The 19670-nt window shown below is 53.5% G+C and overlaps 6 protein-coding genes across 6 annotated transcripts; 3 read left to right on the top strand and 3 right to left on the bottom strand.

Annotated features, from left to right (window-relative positions):
* Positions 1–273: 273 nt before the first annotated feature.
* On the top strand, positions 274–1275 carry BO72DRAFT_130028 (Got1 family protein). The gene is made up of 5 exons (XM_040939090.1): positions 274–400; positions 495–521; positions 584–632; positions 708–723; positions 835–1275. The coding sequence occupies exons 1-5, from the start codon at positions 370–372 to the stop codon at positions 1129–1131; spliced, it is 420 nt and encodes a 139-aa protein (XP_040800549.1). The 5' UTR covers positions 274–369; the 3' UTR covers positions 1132–1275.
* A 463-nt stretch (positions 1276–1738) lies between these two features.
* pfy1 (profilin) lies at positions 1739–2992 on the bottom strand. Its single transcript, XM_040944878.1, has 5 exons — positions 2774–2992; positions 2655–2670; positions 2478–2562; positions 2248–2382; positions 1739–2125 (listed from the first exon to the last, which is right to left on the bottom strand). The coding sequence occupies exons 1-5, from the start codon at positions 2799–2801 to the stop codon at positions 1994–1996; spliced, it is 396 nt and encodes a 131-aa protein (XP_040800548.1). The 5' UTR covers positions 2802–2992; the 3' UTR covers positions 1739–1993.
* A 1909-nt stretch (positions 2993–4901) lies between these two features.
* On the top strand, positions 4902–7241 carry BO72DRAFT_510963 (uncharacterized protein; the record flags this gene model as incomplete). Its single annotated transcript, XM_040949381.1, has 3 exons — positions 4902–5816; positions 5867–6109; positions 6143–7241. The coding sequence occupies 3 exons, from the start codon at positions 4902–4904 to the stop codon at positions 6866–6868; spliced, it is 1884 nt and encodes a 627-aa protein (XP_040800547.1). The 3' UTR covers positions 6869–7241.
* BO72DRAFT_448794 (RNA helicase SLH1) lies at positions 7138–13647 on the bottom strand. Its single transcript, XM_040944877.1, has one exon. The coding sequence runs from the start codon at positions 13569–13571 to the stop codon at positions 7455–7457; it is 6117 nt and encodes a 2038-aa protein (XP_040800546.1). The 5' UTR covers positions 13572–13647; the 3' UTR covers positions 7138–7454.
* Positions 13648–14294: 647 nt separating this feature from the next.
* glr1 (glutathione-disulfide reductase GLR1) lies at positions 14295–16473 on the top strand. Its single transcript, XM_040947474.1, has 3 exons — positions 14295–14777; positions 14846–15678; positions 15730–16473. The coding sequence occupies exons 1-3, from the start codon at positions 14347–14349 to the stop codon at positions 16161–16163; spliced, it is 1698 nt and encodes a 565-aa protein (XP_040800545.1). The 5' UTR covers positions 14295–14346; the 3' UTR covers positions 16164–16473.
* BO72DRAFT_528417 (potassium ion transporter) lies at positions 16264–19670 on the bottom strand. Its single transcript, XM_040950184.1, has 2 exons — positions 17561–19670; positions 16264–17510 (listed from the first exon to the last, which is right to left on the bottom strand). Exons 1-2 carry the CDS (start codon positions 19271–19273, stop codon positions 16680–16682), a joined length of 2544 nt encoding a protein of 847 aa, XP_040800544.1. The 5' UTR covers positions 19274–19670; the 3' UTR covers positions 16264–16679.

The following is a 19670-nucleotide window of genomic DNA, read 5'->3' as shown; positions in this document are numbered from 1 at the left end:
AACGTGGCAGAATTGGGGAATTTTGGACGCCTATCATCAATGTTTATTCAACTTGTTGGGGAAAATCATTTGATTGTGTTCTAGTGATTGGGCCGATACAGCAACGAGCTTTTACTCTATCCTTCGAATTAGTCTCACATACCTCTACGAGTGCCCAACTTTCGTGGCCTCTCTGATTGACGTTTCCGCGCGCACGCGACATCTCCGTCGCACATCGCGATCCTCTCCGCAAGCATCTGTTTGCCGATCTACTCAACATCTCGAGTTTCGCATCGCGCATCCAATTCGAATCTTTTTGCCGTCAAATCAGGACCACCACCCCCTCAGACACACAGAAATACCCACAAATCCTGCATCAGTGAGACAAAAATGCCAACCATGTGGCTGTCCGACAACCAGAGTAAGCGCAACCGGCAACTCCGATCTACAACCCTCCTAGAACCAAGCTCCATGAAGCAGAGATAACGGCTAACACAGCGTCTTCCATCCCACAGAGATAGGAGTCATCTTCTGCTCCGCCGGTACGCTCATACAAGACCAATCTCACCCAACCTAGACCAGACCAATTGACCCCATGCAACAGGAGCACTATTCCTATTCGGCGGAGTTCTGATGTTCTTCGATCGCTCACTGTACGTCCCAAACACCGACCCTGCTCTCCCACATCACAATGTATCATCACAAAAGCTAACCTTCAAACTTCACAGACTCGCCATGGGCAACGTACGTTCCACTCTTCCTTTTGCTCTCCCCACACCCTTCCTCCGTCTCGCAAAACCCTCTCCTCCTCCGCCCAGCCCCCCGCCAACCCAAACTAACCAAAACACAAAATAGATCCTCTTCCTCATCGGCCTCACCCTCATCATCGGCGTCGAAAAGACCTTCGCCTTCTTCTCGCGCCGCCAGAAACTCAAGGGCACCGCCGCCTTCGTCGCCGGCATCCTGCTCATCCTCCTCCGCTGGCCGCTCACGGGCTTCATCATCGAGCTGTACGGGCTGTTCATCCTCTTCGGCGACTTCCTGGTGACCATCGGCCAGTTCGCGGGGAACATTCCCGTCGTGGGGCCGTACATCAGGACGGCGTTGGAGGCGCTGGCCGGCGGCCGGCGGAATGCCGAGTTGCCGGTATAATATCCTCGAAATTGGGGTTCTTTTCAGCTTTCTTGCCCCGGCTCTCATCCTTTTCCCCGTGCGCCAGAAGAGAAGAACTTGAAGCGGGATTTCTACTGTCGTCAAAGCCTACTTCAATAGGTGTCAAGCGACTTTTGCGGATGTGTCTTGCGTAAACCCGGTTTCATGCATGCACTGGAAGCGGGAAAAAAACCCCACAGACCTCCCGTCTACTAAGGCGTGATATAATGTTAACGTGTAAAACGAACCGATAGCACGAGACTTGCCTACTTACCGTTCTTACGACTTTTACTTCTTATATGATGCGCATGGAATACGAAATGTGGAATGTACTGGTTCATGTACTTTTTGCTGCGGTGTGGTGAAGGATATGTCCCTTGTACTTGGTTGCGGAAGAGGGAGGGAAGTCATTTTTCGGTGGGGTGCATATGTGACCCTGGCTGGAGTGTATGAGATGTTGTAATTGTTAATATTCTCTCTTCGGGTGGTTTCTTTATTTTTTATTCGTTGCAGATCGGTTATTGGATATATAGACATTCGTTTTCATATCAAGTAATGATTACCTATACTGGAGCACATTGGACTAACAATGTCGCAAGAGCTCTGACAGGTTGCATCATCCATCTAGACCAGAATCATCTCGGGAGAATGAAAGGTGGCACATATTTGCACATATCTACGCGTTGTGGCTGATATCATATAACAACAGGAGAAAAATAACAAAGGAGAAGATTAAGAACAGACAAAATCGAGAAGGAGACCACCGTGTTCTACATTCAGAGTATTACCACTGCTCCCCCTTGACTTTGTCACCCCCGGCCCCAACGACAGACTTTTTGATTAGGTGTATACACCGGCCCATCTACCGGGGGTTGTTGATGTAGTCAGCGAGGTTCTCGACGACGGTGGCGGCGTTGGTGGTCTGGACGGCCTCGCCGTGGTGGGCGACGAAGACGCAGGAGTTGGCCTTGACGATGACGATACCCTCCTTGCCCTGTGATTCGATTGTGATTAGTTCATCCTGTCAGGATATGGGCGGAAATGACGGTCCCATGCGAGAGGATCAGGAGTTTGGAGGGAGGATTCAAAGATGAGCACGGGGAGAGGGAAGCATACCTTCTTGCCGTACACGCTGCGCTCGTCAGCCTTGATGGTAACGAACTTCTCTCCTCCGACGATGATACCGTTGGCGAAGGCGCTGCTGGGGTCCTTGAAGATGGCGGCGAGACCGGTCAGCTCCTGGGGAGCGATCTAACGGCGGGGTCAACTCTGAGTTCCATACGGTAAAGAGGGGGACATGGCCGGGTGGGTGACTGCGCGCCGACCCGATGGCGGTGGAATCATACCGTGAAGCCGGGGGACGAAGCCTCAACATCGGAAAAGTCATAGGCGAGAATGGCAGCCTTGTCGAATTGGCCGGATCCCATCAAGCTGGAAGGCGATGGTTGTGTTAGGATACATGCTGAGCTGGAGCGATATAGGGATGCATTTGAAGCGGGGTAGAGGCGGGATGGTGTATATACCTGGAATCGACATAGCCTGATCAAAACAAGAGTGAAATTAGTTATCGGATACAGAAATGATAGTGAGCAGCAAGATGCGAGGATAGAGATTCCTAATGGAGAGGAACGTTTGAGCATACCTTGCCAGATAGCGGAGTGCTGACCCATGGTGACGGTGGTGATAGAAGTGGTGGGATAAACAAACGACGGAGATGGTCGGGGAGAAGAACGGAAAGGAGGAAAGGAGGAAAGTTCCCACAAGGCAGAAAGAGTTAGGAGGGGGGGTAGAAGGCGGTCGTCCAAGGAAAAAAGTCGGACCAGGAAAGATGATAAGTTGACTACTATGTAATGTACAGCAGTTGATGGATAGGAGGTTGAGGAAAAGGAGGGGAAAGGAGATGAAGAGGGGGGGGTTTAGTCAGAAAAGAAGATGATGAGGTGGGGGTTTCTGTTGGTCGCTCGCGCGCTTTCTCTCTCTCCCTCTCTTCCAGTTCTCTTGTTCTCAATGTGCCCCGCCAAGCTCCATCAGACTAAAATGAGACTGATTGACTGATTGACTGATTGACTGCTTCAATCATTCTTGTTTCCTATAGTTCTCTATAGGGTTTTGTTCTACTACTCACTAGTTCCTACTGCCCAGCTTAATCTTTCTCCTCCATTCACTATCTCAATAGTGCGAACCCTGATTGTCCCCTCATGCTCCCCCTCTACGTCATTCCTCTTGCACCCGCGACTGATCCGTGGTTTGGAGCTGTCTGTCTGTCGGTCTGTCTGTCTATCCAATCTATTTAGGCTTCCTGCGTGAATCCGACTCAAGCTGGCTGTCAACAGTCCAAGGATGAGAGCCCTGGGGCGGTGGAGGGACCAGCACCAGGTCTCCATAATCCGAGGCAATTCGGAATAGCTTCCCTGCCTTTGCAAATGCTAGACCCTGTTCAGTCCCACCGATGCTCTTACCGCCTCTTCTGTCTCTGCGCAAAGATGTCGAAGAACTGAGACTTTTCCCCTTAGCGCAGGCTTGCAAATGAGCAGTGGCGAAATGCATGAGACCAGCTCATGTGTTGAACATCAACTGCACTCTTCATTATGCACTCTGCAGCCTTCCGGCAACTCTACTATTCTCTTGAGTTACGAACCGTATTCGCTCCCGTTGACGGAGCCTCACAGATGATCGACTTAGTCATGGGACCGGGCCACGTCAGATGCAGAAACAAGGGAAATTAGCCCTCGGAACAAGCGTGTGTTGGTCAGGCAGTCAGTCAGTCAGTTGCTCTGACAGCTGCAGACTTGCATCTGACATTCTTGTCGTACGTACTTATAGTCTTCCCATGGACATGACACAACTCAATCATGGCCTGTCATACCCACTGTTGTGCAGGAGCGAACGGCACGTGCGAGAGAGCACGGAATTGGTCTGAAACAGTCTCCTTTCGCTTGTAGCGCCCACGCGAAATCTGTGACAAACCCCCCTTTGCTGCAAGTATCAGCATCTTAGATCTCCTGGATGGGCACAATGTTATTGGCTCCGAGATCTCAATAACTCCAGGACGATGTCCAGCTGCGAACTCAACCCTGCGTCTGCCAAGCTTGTTCTCTCGATCCCTCTCGCCCATGGGATGAAGCCGTAATCAAACGCTCAATCAATCAGATCCCGCGATAAGCACCTCCGTGGCGCTCACAGATGCCACACATTTTCCGCCCGCGTAGCTCCTGTAACGCCTCCTAGACAATTTACTTCCAGCGCTCTCGTTGGTCACTGGGTTCTGGCGCTTCGTCAGATCTTACTCAGTCCAAATCCCATTCAGTATCTAGACTGACCATGGATCCAACAAAACAGTCTGACACTAACCAGCCCCTGCCGCTTGTTTCATTTAGGTGTTGCGCCGTCCGTCGGCCTCAGGCTCCACCCTGAACAACGGCTTTGTCTGGCGCTTCTTTCTTTCCCTCAACTTACTGCTTCTCCTCCATCCCTCCTTTTCTCCCGACCATGACTGAATCTTCGGCTTCGTGACGATTTCGTGGTACTGTTTCGGGCCTTCTGGAAGGCCGTCCATTCCTTTTACTTCCAAGCCTTCATGACTGGTTCTTGAAGTACTCTTCTCCGACATTCTTTAACCTGTCACTCCTTTGCCGGTTTATATTACCACCTCCACTCTTTTATCTTTGCTTGATTCAACCTAAAGGGCGCTCACGGACCATTCAAAATCCCTTGTATCGTCGCTAGCATCCTCGATTTCTGGGAAACCTATTACAACCGAAGCTTTCACCATGGCTCTAGGCACCTTTCGTGGAAGGTCGCGTACATTGCGCCAGTCAGAGGCTAGTTCCTCGCCTGCTCAAAAGCACGCAGACGCGCGGCCGCGCAAGAATTCCGGACGTCACGAACCAAGCGCAAACTTGCCTCAGGACTCCGCACGCCCAAAAACGGCAGAGCAGCAGCAGAGGCATATGCAGGATGCCAATCCTGGTTTTGATTTCCAGATCCCAGCAACCCCTTCGAATGCCATGACTTCGCCAACGAGCCCAATCATCTCGCCAACAGACGGCTTGATTGGTGTCGCACTAGGAAGCCCCCGCATGGTCGAGGTGCCAATGGCAATGTCGCAAGAGCAGCAGTTCGAGAGGCCTCCGGAGGCCCCATTGCGACCATCGCTACAGCGCAAACCAAGTAAATGGAAGAAAATCGGAGGACTATTCAAAGCAAAGAGTGCATTGAGTGCACCTGTTCCTAACCAACCCTTCTATCATGTCCAACCGACTCCTGAGTGGCCAATGCCAGCATCTGCAGTCTCCATTAACCGACGCCAACCGATACTCGAGGAGAGCCCCAATCTTGACGAGAAGCCCATACTCGAGGAGGAGCCCAAACCCGGGGATGTCCATAAGAAGGCCGACCCCAGGCCCGATGATCAACCCAGCCCCATCGAAGCTTGGCCATCCCTGGAACTGGAACCAACGCCGGAACCTATGGCCCTGAAGCACGAACAGACGGCTGCTATAAATGAGCCATCTCAGACCGTTAATGCATCCTCGAACTTCATGCCCTTACTCCAGATTGATATTCCTGATATCCAACTGGAACGGTACAGTGTTATGTTTGGGGGAGTTCTGCAGAAGAACAGACCCCCATCGTTGAATCGACGGAGCAAGACGCTGAATGATGCAGACACAGAAGAGGCGAAGGTAAGTTGCTCATGTCTTCTAACTGTGATCCGTCTAACAACCTGTCTCAGCAACCGTCGCCTCCGTCGCCAGAAATGGTTCCTCCTCGTCGAAGGGCGACCTCACCAACGCGTTCACGGTCTAATTCTCCGAACTTCACACTGTTTCCTGCCACCCAAGTCAGCAAGGCTTCGAAGGTCCTGGGATCGCAGAACATACCCCGTGGCCCTAGCCCATTACACAAGTCTCAGACATCATCAGCCGAGTCTCATCGAGAGGATGTGTCTAAGGATAAGAGCCATCTCGTTCTCATGGTGCACAGTTCCCCGTCCTCGCACAAGCAACAGAGTTCCGTGTCATCGTTCCTATCAGCAACATCTATCAGCTCCGAGGACGAAAGACTCCTCCTGCAGAAACTCAAGCCGGTGCGCAGCTACGTTGATGAGCGAGAGCCCGAATGGGAGATCATCAACAAGAAGTCCCCAACCACCAGCGAGCCTGTGCCTCCCATCCCTCCTGCCATCCCGCGGCCGAAGGCTCCTGCCACCCTGACGATCAACACGCAAGTGCCGCCCATCAGGACTTCTGCTGATTCCCGAAGCGAAGCGTCATCGCCCTTTTCTTTCGTCTCATCCGCCAAGTCGCCCAACACACCTCGCAGCAGAACCAACCTTCCAGCGCGGTCTCCCACAGTCAGCCACGCCAGCACCAGCACCACCAGCGCCACCACTACCCCAATTGCAGCCCGACGATTCCCACTCGGCGACGAGAGGAAGAACGCCAGCACGTCAGACCTGAACAAGCCTCTCCCCACTGTGGAAATCTCCATTGCCCGATCCGTCTCCGTCTCCAGGGGTAAGGAGATCTCCATCGCTCGATCCGTCTCCGTCTCCAGGGGCAAGAAGCAAATGATCGTCCCCATCCGGCCCCGGCTAGACCGCGCCAACACCACCGCCACGGATCGGGTCGTGGAAACCAGGATCGCTCGTCCGCCGCCTCGCCTTCGAGACGGTGGAGACCTGAGCCCTAGACCTGGATCTACTCGAACCGTCCGTGTCGGCAACTTCATTTGATGTTTTCTCTTCATTCGAGCTTTACTTTAGTCCATTCTTACGATCCTATGTCACTCTTGATTTATCTTCCTTTTTTGGTTGGCTCGATGACTTCTCTCTTTTTTTATTTCTTAGCCAGCCTTCCTTTACAAGCGCAGGTAGCATATACTATTATGCTTTGATAGCTTACTTCCATCCATTTCCATGTGACATATCCCATTTCTTACTTTTGTCAGATCGATATCTGCCCTTTTCAGTCATGTTGGGGTTCGACCAGTCGCCCATCTTCATGTATTTATTTTTATCCCCATACTTTCTATTTCCCAAATACCCCCACTTCGGTATCCAGTCCAAGGCACGGTCCGAGACCCTAGCCTTCTCAAATTAGACTTGATTAACAAATCGGAAAATCTTATGCTCTCGCGTTTCACGCGAACAAACCAAGAAACACCTCCCAAATCTAAGCAACACAGCACTTGAGACTCTAGTCATATTCATGATTCTGTTCCCAAGCATCTACTGTATCACCCCGACCGATTATTCCCAAAGTTGAGAAACAAAAAATCCTGTAGATCTAAGAAAGTATGTACAGATGACAAAACAAAGACTAAGGGATCATCTCTTGGCCCTTCTCAGGGGTAGTGGATTCCGGCACACTCTGCGTTTCAGCTCCCGTGGCGGCGGCAGCACTAGTCGGAACCTCCACCCGGGTCACCGTCCATTCCATGCCCGGGTACGAATCGCTAATCACACGCACGTTGACCTGCTTGGTGCTAGGCGCGGCGGGATTTTCCGGGAACTTGACCGAGGACCGCACTGTGAGTTGCTGCTGCTGCTGCTGCTGCCGCTCATTGGGTTTCTTGGCAATGCTGCCGCTGCTACTGTTAGCAGAGGGGCCAGCAGCGCCACGGCCAATGGTGTTGCTGTTGTGACCATTCCTCTTTCCGCGCGGACCGGTCTGCCATGAGACACGTTTCAAGGCTAGCAGCTCCCCGTCCTGGCCATCGGGCTTCGCGCTGTAGATGAGGAGGAAGTATCCCTCGGTTTGGGGCTTGGGGAAGCGCGGGGCGTAGACCCGGCAGTCGCGGTCTATGGGGGCATTTTTGCGGACGATGGAGACGGTGATCCCGCGGGGCGTGATGGTGGCGATGGAGACGGCGAGGTTGGGGAGGTAGGCTGCGGCCTTGGCGAACTGGGCTTGCGACGCGGAGAGAGTGAGCTTGCGCGCGAGCGAGGAGATGGTGCCGGTGGGGAGGGCGGCGAGAGCGGCGAGTGTGGGCGGGAGGAGGCTGCTGCTGCTGTTCTTGCCGCCCTTGGACTCGGTGGGGTTGGTGATATCGACACCGGGCAGGATCGACAAGGCCGAGTCCTCGGGCCAGCGGGCGGATTTGATGCTCTGGAGGAGGCTCATGAACATCTGGCACGCGTGCGGGTAGCCTAATTCGGCCATGACGTCGATCGAGGCTTGAATGATACGGATGCCCTGGTCGAGGACGGAGGTCTGATCACCGACATAATCGGAGATTGGGAGGTCAATGCGCGACATGTACGCCTGCAAGAGGAGAAAAGCTTTCACATGGGGGTCCCAGAGAGGCAAGTCGCCCATCGAGTCGACGGAGAGGGGTAGGTGGTTCGCCAATTCGGCATTGATCAGGTCTTCGTTGTGCCGGACGGGCAGCTCGTCGAATTCGCTGGCGGAGCACATCCAACTCAGGACATCGTGGAAGCTGGGGTTGGGTTTGGCATGCGACATCAAGTAGCGGATAGTCTTGTGCGAGAGGTAGTAGTAACTCATGATCTTGCCAAAGGGAGTGGGGTCAACATCGCCAGTAGCCGAGTCAAAGGCGACACAAGATGATTCGGCGAGCTCGCTGAGGGACTGATCGACCAGGTCAATCATAAACTCTTGCGCTATAGCTTGAGCAGCCATGGTGTTGTGCTCCTCAGCCGAAATCTCGAGCCCGTAGTACGATGGGTTCTTGTGAAGACGTCGGAAGAAGAACGTCCAGGTCAGGTAGTCCAGAGCATCCTGTTTCGTGGTGATGGTTCCCGCGGACACTTCAGCGCCCAAGTGATTGTCGAGAACCTTATGCAGAGTCGACTCGACAGGGAACCCGGTATGCAGAAAGTGCTTATAAAAGGCTTTCTTTGCGTCCTGCGTAAAGATGCGGGCAATGCCAGATGTGTCGAACTGCGGACGTCCTGCACGACCTAGCATTTGCAACACATCCGTCAGGTCCATATCCCTGTAGCCTTCGATCTTGGCATCGAAGAACTGGGTACCCTTTACGACGACTAGATGCGCAGGCAAGTTGACACCCCATGCAAGAGTACTTGTCGCCACCAGAATCTGGATCTTGTTGTTTGCGAAAAGCTCCTCGGCTAGTTGTCTGTCAGATTCAACCAGACCAGCATGGTGCAGACCGATTCCGAAGCTAAGTGCCTCTCGTAAAGCGTCATCCTTGACCCGAGTAAGGTTCAATTGCAGGTCTTCTTCCGACATACGGACAAATCGTCGAGGATTATCTTCCATACCACAGTAGTTGATCAGATCCTTAGCAGTGAGACGGGTCTGTCGACGAGAAGCGACAAATACGATGACCGGCTTGTCAGGCGAGTGATTCTTGATGGCAAGGAATGTCGGCCTGTTCATCGACTGCATGAGAGGACAGAAGCCACGCTGCTCAGGGAATCCATCGATGTAAATCTCCAGAGGCACAGGGCGCACTGAATGGCGGAAGTTATAAAGACCTTCCTTGACGCCTAGCCAATTCGCGAGATCGCTAGCGTTGGCACAAGCAGTAGACATACCCATCAACCGCACAGAGCCCTTGGACTGAGAAGCAATGTAGTTCATTCGAGACACAATAATTTCGAGAATAGGTCCTCGATCACCGCCAAGCAAGTGGATCTCGTCGATGATCACCAAGCTCACCTTACGCACGTAGTCTCTGGTCTGCCAACTACGCGAGATACCGTCCCATTTCTCAGGAGTTGTGATGATGATATCCGCGTCTCGGATTGTCCGAGTATCAGGAGTATTATCTCCGGTCAACTCTACCAGCTTGAGACCCATAGGCGCCGTGAGACGCCTCTTCCAGTCCTGAACTCGCTCACGCACAAGCGCTTTCATGGGCGCAATATACACGACCTTGGAGCCAGGCTTCTCTCTAAACGCCCACCACATAGCCAGCTCTGCGGCAACCGTTTTTCCACTGCCTGTAGGGGAGCCTAACAGAACATTGGCTGGGGTGTGATATAAGAGATGGAAGATTTGGGTTTGCATAGGGTTGAAGAACTGGAAGCGTTGCCCGTAGAGCTCTTCCAAAATCGGGTTCTTCAAGGCAGAGATAGGCAATGGCTGAAGATTGAGTAGATCGGTGTACACGCTCTCGGTGTCGGGACGAATGAGATGCTGGAACGACACCGGTGTGACCGTCTCGGCACCCAGCCATCGATCCGAGATCGCGCGGACATAGATCTGGCTAGGCAACGGATCGGACAGTGGAATTGTGAAGTTCAATTCGTGCTCATCATGCAACTTCTTCCGGCTCAGAATGAAGTACTCGTGGTGGTAAATCTCGGATGTTTCCGAGTTCTCCACCCAGATCCAGTACGATTCCGAGGCTCCATGATGTCTGTCATTCCAGCTGAACTCTGGGTAGAGCAAAAGACGAATCCGCAAGACATCACGATTCAGTGGTGCAATCTCGGCTTCGACGCTTAGCGTAGGGAAGTTGTCCAGTAACTTTGCGAGCGTTCTACCCATCTTATGATTGTGGACCAGCTGTCCGATTTCGGCCGTTTCCATATCTCTCAAAGATTCAATAGCTGACGTTGGAAGCTTTTCATCCAAGTTCCTAAGGATTGGCTGAGGAAGGTCAAACTGATGGAACGGGTGGTCAAAAGGCCACATTTGCTTTTCAATCGATTTACACATCGACAAAAGCACTTGGCATTGGTAACCCCAGCGTCTATTCAGGGCTATCATGAACAGAGCACGGCAGATACGAGCAGCATTTTGCGCCACATAGCCGGTATCCGACACCAGAGCAAAGTCCTCGATTCTAGCGCGGGAGATGTATGACTGAAGCAAAATGTTGGTCTTTGCATGGGGTGAGTCGTTTCCACCCTCTACTTCTGTCTGGATAGCCTCGTCTCGTAGCCTGTTGAGTTCTTTCGACTCGCTCTCACGTGCCTGTATGTTATCGAACTCACCGCTCATGCTAATCATGCTTAGCACATCAGCTTCAGTTGCACGTGGTCGCATCAAGTTGTTGAAGATTTCAATACTTGTCTGTAGAACATAATACTGGCTTGCTATGCGGCCCACGTCCTTGGCTTTAAGATCCTCCGTCTTTTCGTTGTATATGATCATTTGGCTCTTTTGAAGGACAAGTGCCGCTTGTATGATCAGCTGACGACGTCTCTGGACCAGCATCGGATCGTCGCGAATCTCGGCCCAGTCGATACCATAATTCCGGGGCTCGCGCAGCATGCGAACAAACAGATACGAATATCCAAGCCATTGCACAGCTTCTGCGACTGAAGTGACCGTGCCGAGTGAGATCTCCGCATTCAGGTTGTCCACGAGGCGACTCGAGAACCTGGATTCGATCGGCTGCTGCGACGTTACTGCGGAGATATAGTGGTTCAGTTTATCGTGGGTGGTACAGATGAACCCAATACCAGTGTCCTGGAATTGGGGACGACCAGCACGACCAAAGATCTGCAATACGTCGAGGATACCCAGGTCCACAAATTTACCCTCCTGTGGATTGTAGAGCTGGGTACCCTTGATGACAACCGCTGCGGCGGGAAGGTTGACACCCCACGCGAGTGTCGCAGTACAACAAAGTACCTTGATTAGTCCTTCGGAAAATAAACGCTCCATCAGGTTACGGTCACTGCGACTCATTCCAGCATGATGGGTTCCAAGTCCACCCGCGAACAATTCACGCAGCTCGCGAGCCCGACTGCGTTTCACATCTGCCAAGCCGTTGGAGTACCCTTCTTCTTCTTGACAGCTAAAGAGGCCTTCACAGCCATCTTCACTAGCCATCTGACGAAGCATCCGAGCAGTTAGGACAGTATCCTTTCGTGAATGAACAAACACCATGACCTGATGTCCTCTCTCAAGCATATCGCGGACCTTCTCAAAGGCTACGACATCGATATTCTCACGCGACTGCTTAGAGCCAGGCTTCCCTTTAACACCAATAAAGTGTTGCTCTAGTGGTACAGGGCGGAAGGATCCATCGAAGTAGAACAGACCAGCCATTTTGTTGACTTTGAGAAAGTCTGCAACATCGATATAGTTGGGCAGCGTAGCGGACAGACCGACAATGCGAATGAGAGACTGTGTGCTTTCCACTTGACGCTGTGTACGTGCTACTAAGGACTCGATGACGGCACCACGCTCGTCATGGAGCATGTGGACCTCGTCAATGATAAGCAGGCGCACCTTCTGTACAAGTTCCGTGTCGCCCGTGCTCTTTCGGGTCACCACATCCCATTTTTCAGGAGTAGTGACGATGATCTGAGTCTCCACAATCTCTCGCTTGGTCAACTGCATGTCACCCGTCAACTCGCGAACCTTGATGTTCAGCCAAGCCAGTCTCTTCCCCAGCTTCTCCGTGACTTCAGCTGCCAAAGCCTTCATCGGGGCCACATAAATAATCTTGAAGTCCTCCAGCTGCACCGCAAACTCGGTTGCATCTGGCTGCTCGATGGGGTTAGGGATAGTGTTCTTGCCAATAGCGTTCAGGATCGTTAGCATTGCGGCATCTGTTTTACCAGCACCAGTAGGGGCACAAATGAGCATGTTTTCATTCGTCTTATAAGCAACATCGTAGAGCAGACTCTGCATGCGATTCAAGGTCTTGTAGCCTCTGAAGGTGCCTTGGCAAAGGCCATCCATGGATGCTATTGGCACCAGCTTCTGACCGGGAAACAAGCCGCCCGTCTTGGACGCTGGGACTTCGATCTCGGTGTACTTCTTTTCTTCGATTTGCTTACTACCCATCGGCAGCCCATACCTCTTCCCTCCAAGGGAAAGCACGTTTCTGGATTCGTGCATCTTGAAAACATGAGGATAATGCGGTTCAGTCCTGGTTTGTGCCTCCAACAGCGGCGCATGCTTATGCTCGTAGTCCTGCTGCCGCAGAGCTTGCTCGCGCTCCGCCCTGGTTTGGAGTCTACCAGAGAACAGACCATCTGTCTGGGCCTCTGTGCGTGCATGGGAGTGCGCATTTGCGATGATATCCGACCTGTGGGCGATCAAGTCGATGACAAAATCCAGATCGTCGAATCCGACGATTTCGGCCAGCGACATCTGAAGTTCGTCATCTCCACTATCGGTGGCCAGCGCTGCTGTGATCTGCTGTGCAATGTCGTGTGCCTCGAGACCGGATTTGTTGGAGGCCAAGCTTTGGCACTTTTGCTCGAGCCATGTCTGGTCGTATGCCGATGTTAGCGGGGCGGATGGGAGGTCAGCAAAGTCATCATATCCCTCGCTGGATTCGTCATCTGAGCTGATGATATCCCAGATGTCGTCGTCGATAGTTCCGGGCGATGAATAATCATCTTCAAAATCCAGCTCCAGATCACTTCCGTAACTGGGTTCCTTGGCGGGGTCTGAGGGAAGCTTCAGATCGGCAATGGCCTGGCGCATGGCTGCCAGCTGGGTGAGCCATTGCGACTCGACAGATCCAGTGCCGTCCATTTTGATGAGTGAGGCGCAAATTAGTAACGAGCTTCCAGCACTTCGAACTCAAGAAAAAGGTGAGAGTGAGAGTGAGTGGTGAGTGGTGAGTAGAGAAATGAGCCGGGCTGGTGGGCGATGACGGAAGTACCTGGCAGAATGGCCACCGCCTTGTATCGCTATAGAGCCGGGCGGTGAGCCGAGTCTAGTCTACTGTATCTACACAGTAGGATAGCAGAGAAGTGACATCTCACCGCCACGGGATAATTACTGACTACCTGTGATCTGGATTTGTGGTAGTGGTCTCTGTGCTAGTCCGGTGCAGAGCTGATGAAAGACAGACAGATTCCAGACCAGTCTGATGTTTAATTGACTGACTTGCTCAGTGTGGATTGATAATCCGGATAAAAATCTGCTTACCTAAGTGGCACCGTGCCGATAGTCGGGGAATTACTGGGGCTTTGATTGCCTCCGTCCGGTTTTAATGCAGCTCAGATGGCGTCAGAAGAATTCTGAATGGTCCAATTGTCATCCCTCCAGCAGCCTTTTCGTATACCTTACTTTCTACTATCGCGATAACTCTGTCAATTGCCCGAGTGTCTTGCTGATTGGTGATCATATACGAATTATAGACTACTAGAGCTACAGCCCCGTTGCTTTCTCGGTCTTTGCCGGCCTTCCCCCCCACCCAGTGCCAGTGCCAGTGCCATTTCTGCCCCTCCACCTCGGCGTCTGACCTCAACTTCTTCCCCCCCCCCCCTCTTCTTCCTCTCCTTCTCTCCTACTCCTCCTCCCAATGCGCACCTGTTCTTCTCTCCGTTCCCTCTCAGCTCAGGTACTTAAGAACCGGCTCTCTCACGGCTCATCTTCGTTCGTCCGTTCATCTCAGATCGCTCTTGTTTCTCTGCCTAAACCCGGCAGCCAAAGCATCACCACAGCTTCCCACTCGAACGCCGTCGTCAGTCGCCGAAACGTGCTGGCTACCATTCAGCGACCTACCCCCACCCCCATCGCACGTCTCACCTCTCTTACCCGCCAATTCTCCTCGACCGGTGCTACAGCCGACTCCAACACCATGGCTCCCGTTGAGGTTCAGCAGTACGACTACATCGTCCTGGGCGGTGGAAGTGGCGGCAGTGGCAGCGGCCGTCGTGCCGCCGGCTGGTACGGTGCGAAGACCCTGATCGTGGAGAGTGGACGCTCCGGCGGTACCTGTGTCAACGTTGGGTGAGTTTTCAAGTTATGCCCACTTGTCCGTCAAAAGCTCAGAGCTAATGACCTCCTCCAATCTCTAGCTGTGTCCCCAAGAAGATGACCTGGAACTTCGCCTCGGTCAACGAGAACCTGCACGCGGCGAAGCACTACGGCTACACGGTGCCGGAGGACGTGAAGATTGACTACAAGTACTTCAAGGAGCGGCGTGACGCGACGATCCAGCGGCTGAACGGGATCTACGAGCGCAACTGGGGCCGCGAGGGGATCGACCTGGTGCACGGGCGGGCGGGCTTCGTGGAGCCCAAGGTGATCGAGGTGACGCTGGAGGACGGCAGCAAGGCGCGGTACACGGCGCCGCACATTCTGATCGCGACGGGCGGGCGGCCCAGCATCCCGGACATCAAGGGCGCCGAGCACGGCATCACCAGCGACGGGTTCTTCGAGATCGAGGAGCTGCCGCCCAAGGTCGCCGTCGTGGGCGCGGGGTACATCGCCGTGGAGCTGGCGGGCGTGATGGGCGCCGTGGGCGTCGAGACCCACATGTACATTCGCGGCCAGGAGTTCCTGCGCAAGTTCGACCCGATGATCTCCAAGACCATGACCGAGCGCTACGAGTCTGTCGGCATCCACGTCCACAGGGGCCACCAGGGCTTCAAGGAGGTCCAGCTCCTCCGCGACGGCAAGGGCAAGGACAAGCTGCTCAAGCTGATCCACCACGACGGCTCCGAGACCGAGGTCAACGAGCTGCTGTGGGCCGTCGGCCGCGTCCCCGAGGTCGAGGACCTGCACCTGGACATCCCCGGCGTCAAGCTGAACAACAACGGCCACATCGTCGTCGACGAGTTCCAGAACACCAGCGTCGACGGTGTCTATGCCATCGGTGATGTCACCGGCCAGGCCGAGCTGACTCCTGGTATGTTTTCAACCCCCTAGAAAAGACCAAAGCAAACTAACACCACAACAGTCGCCATCGCCGCCGGCCGCCAGCTCGGCAACCGCCTCTTCGGCGGCCCCGAGTTCAAGACCGCCAAGCTCTCCTACGACAACATCCCCACTGTGGTCTTCTCCCACCCCGAGGTCGGCACCGTGGGTCTCACCGAGCCCGAGGCCCGCCAGAAGTACGGCGACGACCAGATCAAGGTCTACCACACCCGCTTCACCGCCATGTACTACGACCTGTACCCGGCCGAGGAGAAGAAGCAGAACCCCACCGAGTTCAAGCTCATCTGCGCCGGCCCTGAGGAGAAGGTTGTGGGTCTGCACATCTTGGGTCTGGGCTGCGGCGAGATGCTCCAGGGTTTCGGCGTCGCCGTCAAGATGGGCGCCACCAAGAAGGACTTTGATAGCTGCGTCGCCATTCACCCCACCAGTGCGGAGGAGTTGGTCACCTTGCGATAAGTCTTTATAGTTTCCGTGCGTGTATAGTAGAGCTGGCTGGAAAGGCATTAGAATCAAAGAATATACGGGATTCAACACAATGATGCAGGAATGATCATTGGACTGGTTTTCTTCCTTTCTTTTCTTGTTGAGAAAGACTAAAAGGGTGGGTAGGGTTATATACCTCCCATTGCTTCATAGATGTGTCCATCCAGAAAGGAAACGATGCAAAGAGGCTGGAGTCTTCAAAACACAGCCTGCTGTGCCCAATCACTCCCACCAATCTCAGCGATATCTTGTGTACGTATAGTTGTTATGTACAAACCCCGCCATTTGCTTTATGAACACCGTAAACGACATGGAGTATAAATTAAGAAGTCGAAAAGTTCGACACGCGCTCCTACAAAAGAAAGTGACACGCTAAGAATGACGCTCGATATAAAGACTGCTGGATCCTGCTCACATCGCTTTCAATAAGGACCAACAATATCTTGATGATAAGCTTTCATCAATATATAATGGTTTAGAAATAATGGTTTAGACACGCTGAGATCGCTGGGAACGCAGAGTCGAGTGTCGGCGGATGATTCCGTCGCCCTGCATCGAGTGCCGAGGGTAATGATCCCGGGGATCATGGCCCGTGGTGGCGCTCTGCTCCGGCGGATTCCGTGGCTGGGTTTGATCGCGGTCACGGTCGATTGACATCTGGCTGAGACTCGAGGCACGGCGACGCATACGCTTCTCCGCGTCGGCGATTTCGTTCTGGTTGAGCGATTCCGAAGGTAGCAAAATGGCGCGGTCCAATGCGTACGGCAGACCTCTGTGCCGGCCGCGGATTTGCATGGCCATAATGACCAGTTTGGAAAGCACGTGAAATTCGGCGGAGAAAGAGGCGTTGATTCCGGGATATCCCAAGGACATGCCCACAGTGCCGTACGCGGACACAACCTCAAACAGCACTGACCAGATTTGAAACGAGTAGTCATCCTGCGCCTCGAGGCGCCCGCCTTCGACGATGGTGATTATGAAAAGCCCCAGGAATACATACCACAGGTCGAAACTCAGCTGCTTCCGCAAGTGAGCACCGATGTAGCTGGGTGCCGTCTGCTGGGTATCATCACTCTCATCTTCGTCCCCATTGCCATAAATCCCTAGACTCTTCTCCTCGTAGACGTTGGTGCGTCGCAGGGAGATGGCGATTGGAAACACGGATATATACATCATGATCATGTACGACACCTGTACCGCGGGGTGCAGGTCTGAGATCGAGACAACCGTAAAACCAGCGGTACGCGTGCAGATTGCCTGGAATAGACCATCTAGGATCCGAAGACCTGGCGACAAGGACGTAACAGTCGAGTCGTTCAGCTAGCGCACTTGTTAGTGTAATTCAATATTGAGTGGTAGTGACAACTCACGTCAAGAATGATGAAGAAGACCAGGTCGATTCCGTTCAGCAGCACCAAAATCGCAAAGAGCCACCAAGTAGCATTCCGGGGAAAGAGGAGGGTGAAGCATCGACGGGGATGATCGAGGAGAAAGCGCAATTCTTCCCACAAGGGTGTTTCCGCACGGACGACCTTGGACGAGACCCAGATGATGAACCGCAGCATACACGGAAACCCGGTGTTTCCGATGACAACCAGAAAGCCCAGAAGTAACAGTGGGAAGATGGCCCCTTGGAAGGATGCCATCGAGTCTGGGGTAAGAGTGAAGCCCACATCGTTAAAGGCCGACTGGGCCACGAAGATGGCCCACCAAGGACGGCCCTGGCCATCCTGCTCGACCACCGATCCCCAGTGAGTAGTCATAATCCATGGGACCATGCAAATTATGCCCAAAAGGTGGAACAGCACATAGTAGGAGATTAGCACTACCGCCAAGGTCTTCAGTGCACGGTATTCGATACCACCCAACTCGTCTCGTTGTTCCTCAGTCAAATCGACGAAGTTGGAATTACGAGCGACAGTCGCATTCCAACTCAGATAAGGCTGCGTAGGTCGCTCCCGCTCCTGTGTGAGGGATCGGAAGACACTGCTGAACGTGGGTCGCCGTGTTGTAGATCTGGCTAGTGGTGAAATATCCGGATCTTCCTTCGTCTCCTTGAATGTCGGGCGCGAGTCCATGCGGGGAAAAGTCTCGTTCCTCGTCCGCGTGCGAAACATCTCGGGCTCGTTGATCGTGATATGAGGACCGTCCATCCGGCGGGACCGAGCATCATCTTCCTCGTCCCCATCCTTGTTCCTGCCCTCCTCTTCATCCTCCTCGGATCCATCCCTGGTATCACCCGGACTCCGTTCTTCGTTGGAGTCGTTCGCCGTGGGTTTAGCGGGGGCTTCCACATTCTCGTCTTCTTCCAGCACCTGCGGCACACCACCCCGATCATACTCCCGAGGACTGGGGATCCGCAAGGCCCCTTTATTCCTCCGCTGGTTTTCCAAGAATGCGATGTGGTGTTCGGGACTGAGTTGCGCGGGCACGCGCAGACTCCCCACCCCATTTCCCAGCCCAAACGCTAGCTTCCGCGCGAATGTCGCCTCTGCATCTTCCGCGTTGTTCTCAACATTTCGTCGAGTGGTTGGCGATTCCGGTGGCGAACTGTTCTCCTCGGGAGACTTGATACTGTGACCTCGCGAACGGACCCGACCTAACGTATTCCGCAGCACCACGATAGGCCGGTTCCCCACGCCCGCTTCCTCTCGATCATAGCTCGCCCCATTCTTGTCGTCTGTCACAGTGCGTTGGCGAGAGCGAGTGTAGCGAAGGGCTCGAGCATCGCGGACGACGTGCTGGAAGCGTTTTTCGAACCAGTAAAGCCGGACAAAGACGAGGACGGTGTTGATAAAGATGGGGGTAGTCAGCATAGACGCCACGTACAAGAACACCTGCTGGTAGGTGTACAGAGTATTCAGATCGACAGTGTTGAGGCCGCTCTGGGTAGATGCACTAGTAGAGAGAAAGATGGCATCAATGTAGGCAAGACTGGTACCGGGGTAGATGATGACCGAGGTGAGGATTATTGTAGCGAAGATGTACATATAATGGATGAGAATATAGTTCAGGCGCAAATTCTTCACCCAGGGAATGCGCGAGGTGACGGTGCTCGCCCATCGCAAAATGGAGGAAAACATCCTGCGGTGTGACCGCACGGAGCTCGCTCCGTCAAAGGAAAGTAAACGGATCAGAGGGGTGATCGTCAGTCAAGATGTCAAGAAATTCGGAGAGAATCTAGAAGATCCAAGAGACAACAAGGCAGGAGGAGGGGAAGAAAGGATGAGGGGGGGGGAGTGAGGGTTGGAATGGGAGTCTGCGGTTGCCTGCCGATCGGTGACGACGAGGGGAGAAGAAGGGGGGCAGAGAGAGAAAAAGGCGCAGGGCCAGAGCGGAACTGCTGTAGGTCAAAGACCCACGATAGCAGCTAGTCGGGGCAAATGGAGCAAGTTAAGCATTGTTTAGTGAATAACGGGGAAAGTCAGGCCGGGACAGGATGAGTTTAGTTTAGTTGAAGATTGGGGAGGAGGAGGATGG

This window comes from Aspergillus fijiensis (genome assembly GCF_003184825.1).
Source record: "Aspergillus fijiensis CBS 313.89 unplaced genomic scaffold BO72scaffold_28, whole genome shotgun sequence".
NCBI lineage: Eukaryota > Fungi > Ascomycota > Eurotiomycetes > Eurotiales > Aspergillaceae > Aspergillus > Aspergillus fijiensis.
This window is presented reverse-complemented; position numbering and strand designations above follow the sequence as displayed.